Source organism: Bombus bifarius, unplaced genomic scaffold, assembly GCF_011952205.1.
Source record: "Bombus bifarius isolate JDL3187 unplaced genomic scaffold, Bbif_JDL3187 scf7180000007992, whole genome shotgun sequence".
NCBI classification, from domain to species: domain Eukaryota; kingdom Metazoa; phylum Arthropoda; class Insecta; order Hymenoptera; family Apidae; genus Bombus; species Bombus bifarius.
The window spans coordinates 2,582,609-2,601,489 of NW_022884373.1; the positions used below are offsets into that span (position 1 = coordinate 2,582,609).

The 18,881-nt window shown below is 39.6% G+C and overlaps 1 protein-coding gene across 2 annotated transcripts in view; it reads left to right on the forward strand.

Annotated features, from left to right (window-relative positions):
- The window catches only part of LOC117205549 (protein neuralized), a 115,610-nt gene that overhangs the window by 56,082 nt on the left and 40,647 nt on the right, over window positions 1-18,881 (forward strand). The window contains exon 1 of one of the 2 annotated variants that reach the window (XM_033444069.1): window positions 518-915. The exons of the other annotated variant lie outside the window; for it this stretch is intronic. Coding sequence (XP_033299960.1) covers window positions 621-915 — 295 coding nt within the window. The 5' untranslated portion in view covers window positions 518-620. Of the gene's footprint in view, window positions 1-517; window positions 916-18,881 lie in introns of those variants that run through there. 2 annotated transcript variants of the gene reach the window in all.

Below are 18,881 nucleotides of genomic sequence, written 5' to 3' on the forward strand. Positions count from 1 at the left end.
GGGATAACGCGGCTGCGATTGGTCGGTGGCTCGCGCGCGGCTCGGCGATACTCTGGCGCTCGGTCGACGAGCAGTCAGTCGTCCCTGGCCGCTCGAGGGGCACGCAAGTGTTTGATAATTCGCGTTTTGCTTGCGTTTCTCGTCTTCGTGTCACGCGGTTGTCGAATCCTTCAACCTTTGACACGAAAACATTCGCCTCTCTCTCTCTTTCTTCTTTCTCGTCGCGTCACGCGTATATTTACATACATATATGTACATACATGTACTCAGTGCGTGTCGAGAGAAATTCAAGTCTCTTATCGTTCTTCTAATATTCGTATATACCGATCTCTACGTATATTCATCTTCCTTATACGTATATACTGTTTACACGGTCATACTGTTCTATTAGTTGGACAGAGTCCGCGACCATAATCACAGTGTGCTCTATGTGCGATCAGTGAGAATCAGCCGGTGTTCGTTCGGCCCCCGCGCGATTCCATCCACCTTGATCTCGTCATCGTCGTCGTCATCGTCGTCGTCATCGTCGTCGTCATCGTCTTCGTCATCTCTATCGGCGCTCCCTACCCCCGGGATCTCACGGTTGCTCTCGTCACCTCGAGAGCACCACGGCTACATTTATGGGGGCGTCGTGCGCGGTCAAGGGCAGCAAGAGCCACCCCTGTCACTGCTGCAGCCACCTCGCCAGTCCCGGCGCGAGCGTGCAACAGCAGCAGCATCACCACCACCGCCATCACCACCATCATCACGAGACGCACCACGCGCACCACCAGCACCATCATCACCACCACCCCGCCGGGAAGCAACCCTCCGCCGAGCTGCAGCCGCAGAACAACAACGGGGACTGCAACATACTGGCACCGCTGCGCAGCAAGATGAAGGTGTTGAAGAAACTGAAACGCAAAATGGGCCTAGGTGAGCCACACCCTCACTTTTCCTTTATTCCACACGTTATTTATTTATTTATTTTCTATTTCTATCTTTTTCTTCGGCAAAAGTTTTCGTCGTCGTCTGTTGCTTCGGTGGCGTTTGCTCGTTCGGAGCATTCGGCGATAACGAGCGAACACTCTTCGCGATTGTGCGGTTGCTAGGCGCTATATATACGTGACACCACGTCGAGTTGCGGGGTGTTTGAAATTTCGACGATTTCGAGTCCGATGTCTATCGCATTTTCGTCGAACGAAATATTGCGAGAGATTATCGAGATCGTGGATTTTTTAGGGGGTTTGATAGGTCGACGAATTTTTGGAGGATCCTTTTTAGATTTTGTTTTTAAGTTCAATGTAGTTCGAAAACCTGAATGTAGGCTTTTCTGTTACGTTACCCATGATGTGTTGCAATTGGTAGACCGTATGACGAGATTATTAATTATGAAATCTAAAGAATATCTATATGTGGTATATCAGCGAGTAGTAACAAAAGGTCAATAAACCTGGTTGCTGCAACTTGTTCATAAATTTTCTCTCGCACTTTGAATTTTCGCAGCTGGCTTCTTTGCATCAGTGAATTCTTCGAAAACTTTTCCAAGGAATTATAGTTATACAATTCTTTAACGTAATATCATATAGAACACAGAATATCTATTTTTCTCTTTGAAGAAAGGACAGCTTTGTGCTTCTGTTGCCTTCTGTCTATCTCTTGGTTTCGAAACACATGCAAATTTCTCATTGTCCATGGATGTTCCAAATTTTGGGAAACTTCTCTAAAGAAACTGACAACTTTGCATTAGAATAACAGAGCAACCTTAGAAGACCATAGCGCAGTAAAATTTAATTTCCTTAACCATTTCTCTTTTCAACTACCTCCCCAGCTTCCAATTTTTCCAAAAATTTTCACGTTCTAGTCGAATCGTGAACACTTTTCAGTCCCTGACTTCTATAACGTACAACTTAGTAAACATATAATTGTAAAACGTGTTACTTTATGTACATCTCCCAATAATTTTATATTCACGCAACTTTTACTCGCTGTTTCTTTGTGTGCGCCTCGGCCCTGTTTCGACATGCTCGATAATCATTCGCGAATTCTGAAAACTTGCCCTCTTTGCTTACTCTGCTTACCTACATCTCGTCAACTCTTCGAAATGTACAGAAAATCGCTTTGGTGGCTCCCTCGAAGATAGCCGTGTTGACCCATTACACGGTGAAAATATGCTCACTCGAGACCCATACATCACCCTGCCTGTAAGCAACGTTGACATAACTCGCACACCCGTATTCGTCTCGTGAAATTAAGCTGCTGGTAATTTCCTTATGGAACCGGTCCCGGCTCGTTCGCCTGGACAAGGGGTGGCCAGCGCTTTTGTCACACGGAACAGGAGCACATTGACGTTGTAACAGTACCTACGTCGTGGCTCTCACGCGTCTAAAGTAGCGTACATACAAAGCTGTGCTGCAGTCGCTGGAAATACCGTACACCGATCGTCTATTGACATCGAGTTGTTTCTCGCTGACTAACAAGCAAGGATCTTGAGGTGTGATTTTTCGAGAAATTGTTGCACGATGGCGAAGCTTGAGATATCGAAGCTAACAAACTATTGCAGTGTAGCATATCGAGCACGTTAGAAAATTAATTCCGTTAATTCCCATAGATTCGCAAATTAATTGGTATTTTTTAAATACACGCGATAAGGGAAAATGTGTAAAATATCGATAGCATATAGCTATTCGTTGTAACAGCGAATGCAATTTTTACTTGTTTTCGTAGCAATACGAATTTGCATAAATAGCCGCGGTTTAACGATTGCTGTGAACATCGACACATTTTACTACCTCGTTATATCGTGGATTATCGCAGGATGGCAATAGTAGATACTGTTCTATGACGAGGTTAATGGTTATATTGAAACTACCAAATTCATCGAAACGAGTTTTCTCGATCTTTTATCTTGGTAGATGTTTTAACGATGTTTTAGTATTCATTCTTATTGAAATAGAAATAACTACGATGTATCTACTAATTCTTATTATACGTCACCCTTTATCTTGCTCTTTTTCCTTCTCGATTCCACAGAAGCTTCGAGGTAGAATATCTTTGGGATTTTTTATTAATCATCGGCTAATATGAATTTATGCTTGTCTACGTCTACGTTATGTCTTTTTAGGCGATTCATCGTACACTTGGGAATATCTGCTTCCTTAATTCGTGAAATTTCGTTTTATAATACGATACTTAGAATCGGATAAAAACTGATTTTAAGTGAATGTTCGAATAAACTTTCCTGGTAAGGAATTTCGATAGAGAATGATTTATAGAGGTATTTTAGAAATAACTTTATTGAAGAAACATCTTAATAAAATAACCGTGACCTGGTTCCGAGTGTATCGCAAGTTCAGTTAGTCGGAGCATCTCGAAGGAAACACGATCTCCAGATAAAATGTAACTTTCCGTTTGACACAGATTAAAACCACTTTCGCGAAGTCCTTTGTCGACGCTCTTGTCATATTTCAAATAAATTTTCCACCATATTTCGCGACCTTTGGTCTCTGTTCTATTCTTTTCAATTTCTTTAACAAATTAAAATTAATTAAGAAAGTAAACCTAGTGTGCGGTAGCTTTTAGTTTTAATATTTCTCAGAATTGTGGCATTTATCAGTTCTAATGTTCTGCGTGGAAAATTAATTGAAAATTATTCTATAAATGGTAAATGGCAATTTCAATCACGCCAAGAATCTAATGTAAAAATTGAAATAGTTTTCACCTGGATATAGTACAAAAATAGAATATTTAATTAAGTATCATAGGTGATCCAAATAAAATGCTAAAGCAATGCTTAATAAGCGTACTCTATCTCTCAGGACAAATGAATAATTTAACTCGGCCCTTGATGATGATGCCTCGGAAGGTCGTTAGAAGGCTGCAGGGCTCCGAGGAACCTTTCCTACAGGATCGTTAGCGCTCCCGCTGCTTCCTTTATTTTTAATCGCTGTTTTCCCACGTAGCGTCGAAGTGAAAGGTTCCTCGAGATAAAATAAAAACGCCTGTGACGCAGCGGCGTGCCGCCAACTACGCGTTTACTTACTATTAGATTAGCCCTGTCACGATTCTTCAGTCATTTTCATTTACTTGTACACACTTGTGACTGTACGATTCCTACGATTGTGTTTGACAGTATTCTAAACTTTACAAAATTCATCCGGTGCTCGATCTGTTTCGTTACATCATTTTATCGAGCCCAGTAAATAAATAAGATGATCGTATCAAATAAATCAAACGACTCTAGAAACCTGGAACGATAAAAGATTTAAATCTCGATATGCAGGAAAAGTATTTGTACGTCGTTATACTTGTCACGGCGTTTAGATATTAATCAATCAAGTTCAAGTAGATTAAGTTTCATATCAGTCGACTGTACGTTCGTACGACTAGAAAAATTTAACACTAAAAGTTTGATAGTTTAAAAACGAAACGTGCAACCTGACAAGAGAACGCTTTCATTGGAAAATAATAGCGTGTACAGATAATATTTGTAGCCACTGTACATAACCTAATTTCACTATATGCAGATGGTTAATAAATCGTGACCAAGTTCGATATCCTCGGCCACAGTTTCATCTGATATCCTTTAACCGCGAGACTGTAATGGAAAATCGAAGTCGGTCATCCGATGCAAGCTTTATAACAGGAATACGAGTCTTCTATTCTCATCCTTCCACTTTCCCTTTCCTAATTTCGAGTTCAGCTCAGGGACACGTCGTGATCGCGCATTCAATGATATCGAAAGGGGAAGAACACCGGGATATCGTCACCAAGGAGCATTGAATAGAGCGAATCGAATATTCTTAGCAACTTGCACGATCCACTTTCGCCTCTCGAGGACGTTAAAGATTGTCGGTTATTCCCGGAAAATCCGATAACCTATATGCTAGCTCGCTGGAAATGTTCTATCCGCTAATGAGACGAAGGATGAATGTTTTATTAATATCATCATCTACCTGGATATCGAATGTGTTTCGCTCCTCTTTTTCTTCTTGGAGAAAAAGTCGATGGTCAGGTTTTGGACTTTTTGTCGACAACAGGTAACATTCGTTTTCTTCCGTTTGGAAGTCGTTTTATATTTTATCAATAATCACGTGAACGAAAATGTTACGTATTGTTAATTCTTCCGGAGGATTCGAATTTATGGATACATTTTTTTCTTCCGGTCAGATTAGATGCAATTCGATGTGACTGTATTATAAACGTTGTACTACCTCTGCATTCGTTTCTTCAATGCATATTTAATTACATACATTTCTTTTCAAAAAATTCATCAGGACGATAATTGTACGCGCACACTCTCAAAATTCTCAGGATATGTTTCGTCTTCAATAAACTCAACATCTTCTATGTAGATTATGAACTTTAAATTGTACGTATTTTTAGAAAAATTGCTAATATTCTCGTCGGGTTAAATGGTCTTTTAACCTTCTCCACTTTTGAAGAAAGTATAAGAAGAAAATATGATTCGTGTTAATAATTTTTCAAATTTCTCCAGGGAGTTCTTCTTCGAAAATATGAAATAGCCGCCGTAAAGTCGCCAACCAAAATTCTATAGTAGATAACAAACTGCTTGGAAATCTGCTGCTTTTCTGTACGAAGCGCACCCCAGGGACAGAAGTTCCTCAACAACCCCAATATTAATATTCCATTACGGTGGTTCTCCTTCCGTTGGAGCAGAAGCAGGACTGCTGCGACACAATGGAAGTAGGTCGTTGAAAGAGAAGTCCTCCGGCTGAAGTCGTCATTTCCTCCGTTATTTTCGCGCACAAACCCCCCGTTCATTCCCTCGTTTCCGTCGTTTTCCAGCGAACAACGGCCTGATACCGCGCTTATCCGCGACTCTGTCAACGGGGGTGGATTTGTATCGTTGCGGCTACCGTTCGTCGTTGACCGACTTTTTGCTCAATGGGTGATTTGCCAGTTCTGATGAGAGACAAAACCAAAGGGATTCGGGCTTCGAGCCCTCGTTTTACCCCTTTTTCCTCGCTTCAACGTTTAATTCGGATCCCGTTCGAAATAATACTCGTTTCGATCGATATCGTTTGGTATTTTCTACGTGTTGTTTAAAAACGAGCCTTTCCAAGATGGACTGATAAATTCTAGGCATACTTTTTATAAAATTCTTAATTTCGTTACGTAAGTCGATCGATATCCAATTCCCCAGAAACAAATCACTTAACGGATCTAGTATTAGGTTCTAGTATTTGCATAAAATGACATGTACATTTGTTTCTATATTTCTGTCTCAAAAATGAAGCACCTGGTATATTGAATCATGAATAATCTCTTTAAAATTTTCGACATATTCCCACTCTTCTTTCGTGTGAATATCTATGTTGTGTGTTTTCAACATAACTCACAGATATACGATATAATACATACATATACAATAAGACAAATATAATAAATTGTCGAGAATGTAGCCTCCTATTTTCCAACTTTTCTTCCAACCGTAACATCTCAATTACACGACTCTGCGAACTCACGGATTACTGTAACACCGCATCCAACTTTCCCCTCTTCTAAATATCACAATTACAAAACTCTCCACCCTAACAAACCTCCAAACCGTCAAACCTTCTCTTTGCAACCCCTTCGCGATTAAACAGCCCTTCGACAAACGTCCACGAGCCAAGGGAGAAGCCTCAAAGAATCGTCTGGCTGCGAGAACCAAAGGGAGCATCCTCCAGGCGTGGTCGTCATCCCGGTTATTTTCTAGTCTCGTTGCAGAAGTTCGTCACACGGTGGCTCCGTCACGGAACCGTATCGTCGACGTTCCTCGTTGACCGACTTTTCCTCAATGGATGATTCGCCAGCCAAGAACGACGGAGACAAACGAAACGAACTCCTCCAAAAAGAACGGAGAAGCAAGAAGGACGCGCGTTCGTTCTGCCCCCTCTTCTTTCTTTTCTTTCTTTTTTTTTTCGCTCGTCACCCTTCAACGTTTCCCGGTGCACCCCGTTCTCATCAGATATCTGTTGTTCCCGGCCGCGCGACGAGCCTCTTTCTAAGAACGTTCGCCATTGTCGGCGACAGCTTTCGCCAAGTGGAAACTCTCCTCCACCACCCACTAGCTGCCTCTCTTTCTTCTTCTTTCTTCTCTGTTTTTTTTTTTCGCCTCTCGGCCGACTTTTGTCTTCCATCAGCCAGCCAGACGTCGCTCCCCCGCGAGCCACCGAATCTTTCACGAATTTCAGATGCGACAATGCACGCTGCAAGGACAAAAAGGCCCTGTCGGAGTCTGGGTCGCGGCCGTCTGAATAATCGCAGATTATTCGAGAAATCTCGCCAACCGCGTCCTCACTGCTCGCGAACTTGCGCGCATCCGGTTCTTCTTCCTCTTCCTCGCTTTCTCTCTCTCCTTCTGTTTTTCTTTGCGAGTTCTCTGGGTCGCGGAATTGCGCGCAGGCTGCTAGACGGCTCGCAAGTTGTTTGGGTTTCCGCTGCGATTGACGGAGAAATTAAGATTCGGCCTTTTAGGTTGGCGTGTTAACGGGGTAGATAGGATTCTAGAAAGGTGTGGTTTTTTTCGGATTACGGACAAGTCGCCGGTGTTTAAAATTGGAATTGTAGAAATTTCTCCACCCTGATGAGGTGTCTTGATCCCTTTTTTCTTTCGAACGTTAATTGGGGTAGGATTCTAGGAAAGGGTAGTTTTTAGGATCGAAGAAAAGTGGATAATGTTTAGAATTGTTCGAGTTTCGGTTATAATTGTAACGGGAATTAAGATTAAGTATTTTTAATTTGTTAATGGAATAAGTAGGATTCTAAGAAGGAGTGGTTTTTCGAATTATACAGAAGCTTGTGTTTAGGATTGGTTTTAGGAATTTCGTAACACTTGTAGAGTGATTTCATGGCATTTTTTCCTTCGAATGTTAAATGGATTTGTAGAAAGTGTAGTACCTATTTCAGATACCGAATTGTGAAACTAGATTTCTGATTTACTGCTTAAGGAATGGGAAATGTTACGACGATGCGTTATGGTTCTGTTCTACAATGCCCCCTTTCTTCTACGTCGATGCTCATTCACAACAGTCCATTGTAATCAATCGATCGAAATCTAGAGCTGTTTCCTCGACGATCCTTCGACCTCCGAATCAGTGTTTTTTAACTCCTTGCACCGAGACATTTTTCTATACGATAAAAGATTTCGATCCACTTATATTTATAACCATCGCAAAACAGACGTTTATTTTCCATTCAGAATATTCATTTTTATCACACATAAAATAGTAAAAAAGGATTGAACAATAGAACAACTAAATTATCATCGATTCTCAATCTTTTTGCAAATGTCATAGAAAAGATTCTCTTTCTCCTCGAATTATTTGTCCTTCGTTATTCATCTCTGTTAAATAACAAAAAAAAATCTTCGTTTTGCCTAACAATTAAATAACGAAATAAGAATACCAATTTCCTATTTTTTTTCTTTTTTTTTTTTTTTGAAAATATAATAAAGGAAGTTTACGTCATGGAGTTTACATCATTGAAACGAGCTTAGTTTTGAGGGGCGTTGAAAGAGAGAAAACTCGGCGCGAGAAATCTTCAAATTTAATGATCTTCGGGTTTACGACCGGGGCTGAAAGACCCAACTGTTCTATTTTTCATCTTTTTCGCTCTTTCCCGTGCTTAGCCTTCCGCTTTTACGTGTCGAATTTTCTTTAATGGAAGAGATTCAAGAGACCAACGCTACGTGCGCACCTTTTTGCGCGACACTTTGTGGGAGGTCTTTGAACCGTATTCCTTTAAACATTTTCTATCGGACAGACAATACACGTGCAGCCCATAAAACATTGCTCTCCCTCGTGTTTTTATTTTCCTCCCTTTCTCTCTGTCTCTCTTTCTCTTGTTCGTATAAAAAATCTGTTTTGTTTTCTGCTTCATCACCGAACAAACTCAGGTTTTTTGCTTCCACTTCTCTTGGGAAGATTCTACACCTTCACTTCGAAGAACGAAACTTGCTCTTTTATTTACGCTGCCTGAAGCTGTAGAAGTTGGCATCAGGTTCTGAATTTTTATAGTTCATGTACTTCGCGTATAGCGACAACTTGGTGCTATATATTTAACTTAGTTACTATCCTGGTGTTAAATTAATTCCAATTTTCAGTTACCTAGTTTAAGGAACTTGCCCTTAGGTTATAATTAAAAAAAAAAGAGAAACATTTGCTCGACGATTCGTAGAAAGAAAAGCCCAAATCTCGTTGCAACTTCGATTTAAAAAGTATATCTTTATACGAGATTTAAAACAACTGCAGTAAATATCCACCCAAAGGAACGATACGAAGAAACAATAGCGAATTTCAATTATATTGAAAATACGTATGACATAATTGAATTATCTAATATTAGAAACTCTTTAATAGTACAAAAGAGATTTATAATTTGCTTGAAACTTTGACTATCAAAAGAACCTTGTATCATATAAAAGCAACTCAAACAAATATGTCTCCTCAAAATTAACAATTAGATGCTCCTTAAAACTTAATCTCAAAAAGATATTTCTTTCATATCAACTAGAACCATAAATTTCACCAAAAGAAGAAAAAAAAGAAAAAGAAAAATATATATCTCAACAGAATTCGTAGAAAAAAGTCCACATCCATCCAGACATTTCCATTTACAAAAAGTCTGCCTTTCATCCTGCGCCAATAAATCTGAAAATGGAAGAAGAATTTAGCCAGCGAAAATTCCAAAAAATAATTCAACGAGGCAGAACCCTACGTCTGGCTCGGTGACTTTAATGGCTGCACAGGCGGCGTCTTCGTTCGAAAAGCAAGAAGCGCGATCGTCTGACAGAATTCGCATACGGCTCGATCATTCTTCTAGGGTAGCAGCTGTGCTCGGTCAACCCTCGTGCGTTTATATCTCTCGCCACCCTTCCTCGTTTCTTCTAGCCCCTGCTGTTGCTCGATAGAAAAGGAGAAGAAGCTTCTCGCAGAGAAACGAGCGTACAGCCATTCGAACAGCTGACGAGCCTTTAAAACTTTCGGCGCTGGCTTTTTACCTGAGCTCACGTTGCATCGAAATGGCGAGGCTTCCTCTCTCGGATCTCGAATCGCAAGGCACGGTCATTATTCGGACAATAAACTCGTGGAACGAGCTTACTTTCGATCTGCCAGTTTCGATTCTGCCTGAATAGAGGAATCGCGTAGATTCAAAGAGAAATGCCAAATCGACCGGCGAAGGAAGAAGGGAAATTTTTGTTCGCTGGGAAAAAATGAAGAAAAATGAAGCAGATTTGAGAAAGCGGAAAGCGAATCAGATTTGTTCAAGTTAGACTGATACGCAGCATAGGGGTGCGATTGTTTTGTGAAAAATTGTGCTTTCAAGCGAAAGTTGCGCGATTGTGAGTTAATCTTTGATTTTTGTTATTTGGTTTGTTACATACCTTGTTATTAACTATTTTTCGTGATACGTGTATATTATGTTTATTGTGAATTATGTAATTTTAAGAGTTTGTTACAGTTTATGTTTTGACTTCTTTATGACTTTAAAATTTGTTACTGTTATAATGTATATAATTTATTATTGTTATATCTTTATTGTAGTTTATGTCTCTGTTAAAATTTTCTCGGGGTCGTCAGTTATTTTAAACAAAATAGTCTTAAAACAAGAAAAAAGGCAATTACAGCCAATACTGTCTACTTTCCAAGCTTCGTTCTATTCAAGCATGATTCTCCTTCACTATCTATAAAACTTTATCTCACGTAGTATCCTACAAGACATCTAAATCGTAGCTTTTTGTAAATCATCACAGTTTTTCCTTCCTTAGTTCGTTATTATACCTGACGTTCCAAAAAAGCAACATCACGAAGGCCATTCCCGCGAACGTAACAAACTTCAACCACCACTCTTCTCAGACAATGACCAGCAAGATCGTTCTCTGTGAACCTTTTAGACGTGCCACGAAACGATGACAGCCTCTTCTTAAACCGCAATCTTGATCCCCTAATGCCTTGTCCAAGCATTACTTCCAAATAAAACTAATTATTATTCATAAATATCAATTCTCACTTTGAGATCAAGTTAGGAAAGGCGGAAAGTTATATTCGATTATTTTTTAAACGTGAAAATATGGAGAGCCAAGAATTCCCTCATTTTAATACGTAGGAACACAAAATGTATCGCATCGATCGCAATCGATGAAGATTACAAAAATGGAAAATTTCAAAGTGTACAGATTGTACATAGATCATGAAGTATGTAAAGTTTAAGGGTCACTTTCAGATTACAGAAAGCTGGAAATTTGGAAAACAGAAACATTTCCATGGTACAAACTTAACACACAGAATGTTTTCAGAGTTCAAGGTTCACAAAATCGCACAAATCACAAAAACATTTCCAAGCTATAGTACTTGGTCAACACACGGTACAAGGAGGTTTTCAAAGTCCGCGTACAGGTCACAAGTTACAAAAGGAAAATTTCCAAGATACAAAGTTCGTACACGAATCACAAATGATAAAAGAGGAAACTTCCAAGATCCAAACTTCATACATACGTGGATCACAGAGAACACGGAGCTTACAAAATACAAACTTCTTTCACGAATCACGGATTAATAATAATGAAATTCCCCAAAAATGATTATATTTCACAATAAAAATAAAATTTCCAAAAAATGATCATTTCCAAAGTAGAAAGTTCACGTATGAATCTCCAAAAAACAGGGATTCCGAGGTGCACAGTTCACACTCGGAGCATAGGTTTCTGATCAGAACCTCTCTCTCTCTCTTTCTCTCTCTCTCCCTCTCTCCCTCGAGTTCCCGGGATACGCATCGGGTTATTCCGCGTCCGTTCCTCCGTTGCCTGACTCGTTCGCGGTTTTTCTGGTTCTTTTTGCCTCGGTGAATCACTCGGCCCTCCCGCGGCAGAGATTCTCAGTTGGCGATCTCAGCTCCGCGGCGAAACGCAGGTGGAAAGAGAGTCGCGGGTATGGCGGCGCACACCAGGATAACGACACGTGTCTCGAACAGTCCTCGGCCGCTTCCTAGACGGAGAAAAAGGCCGTCGACAACCACCGTGACTCATGTGCCGTTTAAGGTCGAACCGGTGAGCTGTCGAATGGATTCGTGACGAAATTCCTTCGGACAACGAACGATCGTTGCGTAAGTCGAGTGCCCAGAGAATCGATCCAATCGAACAATAACCTGCCATCGATCTGTTACTCTTGTCGCAGTCTTTGACGTGTTTTGCGTGGATTACGTGGATAGTCTTGCAAAACGGTTTCTCAAAGGAATTTGTATTGACTAATGTGGATTGGTATGTAAGTATTGGGACACCTGTTTATTTGTTACATTTATTCCAAGACTTGAGAATATTTAGTATTTCGTGTTATTAGTAAAAATTCATATTTTTATAAAGCCAAATAAAGGAACAGAACCCAATGTTTCATCTACTAAATTCCGTAACTGGCCGCAAACTTTGCATATTTTGCATACCTTTGCACATTGTGTGTATTATTATATTATTATATTCCTCATGAATATATGAAAATCTGCACTCTAATTGCGAGGCATATACGGTTAATACAAAAAGTATTGGCACATCGTTGTATTTATTATAGTACTTATATACTCATTAAGTTCAAGTATATTAAATTTCTTATGGCATATAATATAGTACTTTCGTGTGATTACTTAACCCGATTAAAACTTTAACGCTATGAAAATGAAACGTAAAACCTGAGGAAAAAAAAAACCACTGCACTGGAAAATAAGGGTGTGCGATAATACTTTTCGTAACCACTGTATGATGCATATCAGGTTCGCAAATAATACACGTAGAATGTGAAAGTAGTAAAGAGCAATTTGTACTAAATATCACTAGGTGTCCTAATACATGCCTATAATATGAAGCTGGTTCTCGTTTATAGGAGACATCGTTATAACGTAGATTTCAGGAGCTAGATAACAGGACTCGATTTTCTGTTTACTCAATCGACACCTTTGAGGTTTTCACTGTTCGATCCTTGATCGCATAGACGGTTCATCTTCGTCTATATCTCAACATATTTGTTAACTAACTCTTGTTTAACTGGAAAAAAGACTTCAGCCTGTTTTTCCCTATAATCGGTCAATTAATAAATTTTAATAATTATTCCTCGCAATTAACTGAACCCAAGATCCACGATGGAAGCTTCAAAAGTCTCGAACAAACAGGGAATCGACTCCTTCAACCAGGAAACCTACGATATAATCTTTGGAAAGCATTTCTCTGAAATTTAAATGCCAACCAACAAACGTATGAAAACGTGAAATTCTGAAAGAAGTTCACTTCCACGATTATTCACAAGTTGATCACTCTCCATAGTCGTCTGGTCGTGGAAGATCTTCGCTCACGTGGCAAAGAGGAGCCAGCTTCCTCGAGCGGCCCGATCACTGACCGTCCTCACTGACTGGTCAGGTTAGTTTGTGTGCGTTCACACCCATCCACCCACTTTCCGCTCAACCTGTGACGTCACAGCATCGCAAATGGAACCCGTCTTTGTTCCCACAAGCGTTTCGCAAACCGGTTTACCAATGGTTCCGCGTGCCCTGTCAGCTGGCAGGACCGTTTAATCGGTTGGAACCGTTTCTATTTTAAAGGATCGCCCATTTTAAAGGATCCTCCTCGACTCCTCATCCTTCCAAGAATAGTTCATTCATGTCCGTTAAAGCGTTGCCAAGCGTTCCATCGCGGATTTAGATAAGGATGAGCGAGTAGATTTTACGCACGTAGGCGCGCTGTCCTTACGGCGCTACTCGGCTGCTATCTATTCTGGTTAGATTTAGGCCTTTGGCAAATAGAATCTTATTTTCGCGTGTTATCTTTGTATTGTCTTTTGGCCTGTTTAGTGGACTCTGATGGTTTACACGAGGATGCGTGTGGATGCGCGAGAGTGCGTGGAAATTGGGCCCAATGATTGGACTGTTTGTTGGAGATTTGGTTTAGGAGAGATATCAGGATATCAGGATATTTTAAGAGAGATGTTGGGAATAATTCATAGAGCTTTGAATGGTTCATGCATACTGTTTTGTGTTTGATAAAATTGAACTTCGCGTAATCGTAATACAAATAGTAAGTTTGAACAATAATTAATGTTACTTGGATACTAAAGAAAATTAGAGAGAGGCCTTCGATATTGGTTAACTAAAATGGTTTCGTTCTTCGATAACAGCATGTTGAATCTCATAGATATATATACAGTGGATTAAAATTCATTATATAAGTGTGATCAGGGGAAATCTTCTGTGGCTGAAGATAAGACGAAACTCGAGAAGTGAAATATTATGTTGGAGGCTTCGTTTTTCAAGAAAACTGCATTTGCCTCCTACCCAGTTAGAAACCAGTCGAGTTCCTGTATACTTAATAAGTTTTTGAACTTGAAGTTTTGAAGCCTCCACGTCTGTGATGTCAAGTTTTCAGGTTGAAGTGGTTTGGGAAGTTGGTTATGATCCAGTTTCGAAGATTTCTGTGTCGTATGTCTTTTATCGGTCAGGTATTTGGCAGTTTTTCGAACTTCCTGCAAAGCAGATACGGAGGACGGAAATGAGACTGTATCATAGACCGGAAGCTCGCGTCATCGATGTAGTGTACCTGAACGCTATCGTGAAAGAGATTTCCACGAGCAATCTACTAGCTTTTTCGTTCTTCCTGTTCCCTTTTATCTTGCATTTAGAGAAATATTTTCAGTGCTGAACCTTATTCAGTTATTCTTAATATCAAGCGCCAGGAATCCTTTGTTAATCGAGCTTGTGTTGCTACGATAGATCTACGTACATTTCACACTCTTCTTCTGTATTTAAGAGATGTACATTCAAAAAATTTCTCTATTTAGCTCGTCAGCAGTCAAATTGATCCGAAGAGATGAACTCCATTTCTTACGAAGTTCTTCATTTTACTAGCCGTTTTATTGCAAACCTTAAAAATTATAATATACTTATAAATATAAATTATATTATACTATGTAATAAAATTAAAAGAATATAATATATCTATATGTATCTATAAAATTTAAATGTAACATCTAAGTATAATAATATATTATAATATAATACAGTTAGCACTGAGTGTCTTGAAAATCAGACGATTTATGTCCATAAAATTCCCCACAAGAGAGTTGCGTAAGTAATTGTATCTTCCACGGTCAGTGAATATTAAAAATAAAATGAATATTAAAAAAATATCACGTCTGTAATCGTCTCTGAATACATCTATTTATAGAGTTAATCAGCGTGACTTCCGAACGATTCAGTTAACAGCTGAAAATATATGCGATCTCGCGATCCTTCCATCCTCCACCTTCTTGCTGCAGTTCTTCTTACAAACTTCACTTTTCCTATGCTCTAGACCACAACTATATACGTAGGATCGTAAAATTGAAGAAGAAGATATAATAACTGACTCGAAGCGAGAAATAGTATGAGAGGAATTACACGATATCCAAGCAAGGATAGCCGCAGAGTACTTGTACGCGTTTGGAGCTCGCGGAAGCAAGGTGCGTGAACACCCCAGACAGCACGTGCAGGTTCGACGAGGTGCGCGTACCGGAAGTCGCGGCCACTTAATGGATGCGTACGAGCCTAACGTACGCACGTGCTCGACGCTCCTGTGGAAATTCGTCAGTTCACCCAGACGAGACGCATCCACCCTGAAACGCGCTTCGTATGCTTCGTAGTTTCACTTCTTTTTGATGTACACCTTCATCGCGATCTTGATCTATGTTTGGGTTCGCTGATCATTTGGACTGGATTCGAGTTGGTTTGAAAATGTTTCTTCGAGTTGATGAATTCAACGTGCAAGAGCTTTTTCGGAACTGCAGAGTTGCGTAACTCAACTTTTATCACCGTTGCATTATTATCTTTATTGGATTACAAGGCATGGAAAATTATGAATGATTCGCTGCAGATTACTTCGAGATTCAGGCAAATTTTTCGAGTTCGTGGAGTCAGAAGGTGAAATCGTTTGGGACGGCTTGCCATGTAAACGAATTTTTATCACATCTGGATTATTTATCGGATTCTTGATTGACTAGCCAAGTACGAAAAATCGTGGATCGCTGCAAGTTATTTCGAAGATTCTTTCGATTCTTTCGATTTAGAAGACGGAGAAATAGGGTTTTTTGTTTTAGGGATAGCTCGCGCTTCGTCGTCGTTTGGTTGGATTTTACTTAAGAAAATTTACCATGTCAGCGGCGCGTCATAGATTGCTTTAAAGATTCTCTTAGTTTTTTCGATTTGTGAAACGAAGAGCTGACATTTTTCCACGTTATATGCCCTATAATTGGACTACAATTGTCGCATAATAATATATGTAGTATTATAATAATCGATTTAATGAAAACAATTGTGAATGATTTAGCAGAAGGGTCGTTCCAAAGCGGAGCGTGGAATAAAAGAAATGGAATGTGGAGAGTGGACTGTCAGCAAAAGAATGTAATTCAAACCACTGTTCCTCCTCATCTTCAATTTCGATAGTTCCTACACTACAAACTCGTCTTTATAACATTTTCCTATTTCTTCTATCTTGATTTCTCTCTCTCTCTCTCTCTCTCTCTCTCTCTCTCTCTCTCTCTCGAATCAACAACATACTTCACTAGTTTCACTGCATAAAATATCGACGATGGCACATCTGCTACAGAAAGAAGTTTCTCGGATTGTCGAAAAGGAAAAAAAGAAGTGGCAAAAGGCCACCCATTTAATCTTGCTTTCGCCTGAACGCGTCCTTCTTTCGCGAAAATAAATTTTCATCGTCGAAATAGCTCGACGGTTGACTTAAAGAGCGGAGTGTAGCTCCGTTCGAACATCTGTCGTCGATAGAAGTGCTTCCAGAAGAAACGAGGAACGAGCCAGGAGAGCTTTCGAGCAGTTCATTTGGTAACGATTAGTAGCCCCCGTTTTCTCGATGAACTCTTCAACTAAAGGGTGGATTCTCGGCTATCGACTCTCGCAGGAATATATTTTTATTCTCTCCAGCTGTCCACTGCAACGATCTCAATAACGAATTTTCTACAATGATTATCCTGTTATAAAAGTATTTTATTAGAAATATCCGAAGCATTTAAGAAAATTATTGTTATTTGGTTTCTGGAAAATAGAATTCGCAAAGTGTTAGAGATTTTACATTCTTAAATTCTAGCGTAGAAGTTGAAATTCTTTGGAAAAATAAATTCACGTTTGATATTAATTTTATACTAATAAATTTCCTATTTTTCTAAATAGCGAAAGATAGCTTCATTTTTTCTAATAGAAGATTTAATTTGTCGTTATGAAAGGATCACTAGAAATTTGATTAGAAAGGATCATTAAGGATTGCTAATATTTCGTTCGTTTTCTAGATAATCACAAAAATATTCCATTAGAAAGATACATTAATATCGATAACGTTAAAAGAAAATAATCCCAAATTGAAGATTTTTCACTGCAATGAAATTTATTGGAATTCCATTTTAGTTAACGTCCAGTTAACTCATCTCTCGCCAATTTTTTCTACGAATATGAATTCCTATTATTTGAATGGAAAATCACAGTTAATGAAATCTTCGTCGAAGACACCAAACTGTTTCAAACAAACGGCGTTACGTTGTAAATAATAGCGTAACAAATGCGTGAACTTTGCTAGGAATAGCCTGAAAGAAATAGAATCTGTCGTCGACAGGAAGACAAAGGGGACGTGGTCCATTCGATCGCGAGCTTTTTCACCGACAATGCACTTTGCTCGCGTCGTCATCTTGAATCTCTCGGTTCTGCTACGAAGAACCCCTCGTCGAGATTTATCGAGGTTGCCTCTTTAAGGCTTCCTTTTTCTCCGTGGATGCTCTACTGCACCCGGGAGCGTTCGTCGTTCTTTTAATGGAACAAACGTTGAGACATCGAGGCGCTGAAGCCATTTTTCAACTCGAGAGCGTTCGCCTTGCAGCTTCTGGGTTTCTTCCTATCAATTCTTCAATATCGTTGCACTTGTTCCTCGATAAATCTGTGTTAGCGAACGGTCACTGTCGTCGAAGGAAAATAATTCTTTCCGCAACCTTGCAACGGATCGTGGCGATAATTTCATTTGAATACAGAAAGCATTATAGGAAAAGAGTCTTGGTAATTTATTTGCTTGTTTTATAAATACTGTCTATCTTTCGTTATCGATTTTCAATTAAGTTATCGTACTTTAATACCGTTAAAATCGTATCGATTTTGCTTGTCCGTTCGCTTTACCAGTTTCAGTAATTTTTCTCTTTGCTAATCTTTCTGAAGATTAACAGAGATGCAAATCTTCAGAAGATTAATAGAGTTACGGAAGTACGCCGACTTGTGTCATTGTGAATATGTGTTTGTTAAATTGAGAAGTGGAAGGAAAGAATTAAGAACATCGGAAAACAACTTCACCGAGACAGGGAAGACTAACTTCGATACTTTATTCCGTTCGCCAATAACAAAGCTTCAGTTCATCGGTAAAAGAGTCTAATTCCCTTTTTACCCTTCGATTCTTCTATCTCGTGGAATAAAATTAAATGAATTCAATGAAACGTCTTAACCTACACTCCTAAAGTCTCACCAAAGATTCTTCCATAAATCTGACCTATTATTAAACGTTTGTAGAGGATCAAAATCTAATTTTATTCCTCGACCATTTTTTCGCGCTCAAACGTTAAATTTATCTTTCAATCCCATCTGTTTGATCTCGTTCTCGTCTTATCGTCCGGCAGGGATGAGTCATTTTTCTGAGCAAAGTTAGTTACCGCGGGGACAATGGTCCTTTCAGCCCTCGGTTCGAGGCTGACTTTTTTAAGGGATGTCCCTTTCCAGCCCTTCGCTCGAGACGCATATTACTCCAGGGAACACCGCACCGACTCTAGACTTTAATGGAACAAATGTTGCGAAACCGCAAATCGAAATCGTCCGCGCTGCCAAACGGGAATTGAACGGTG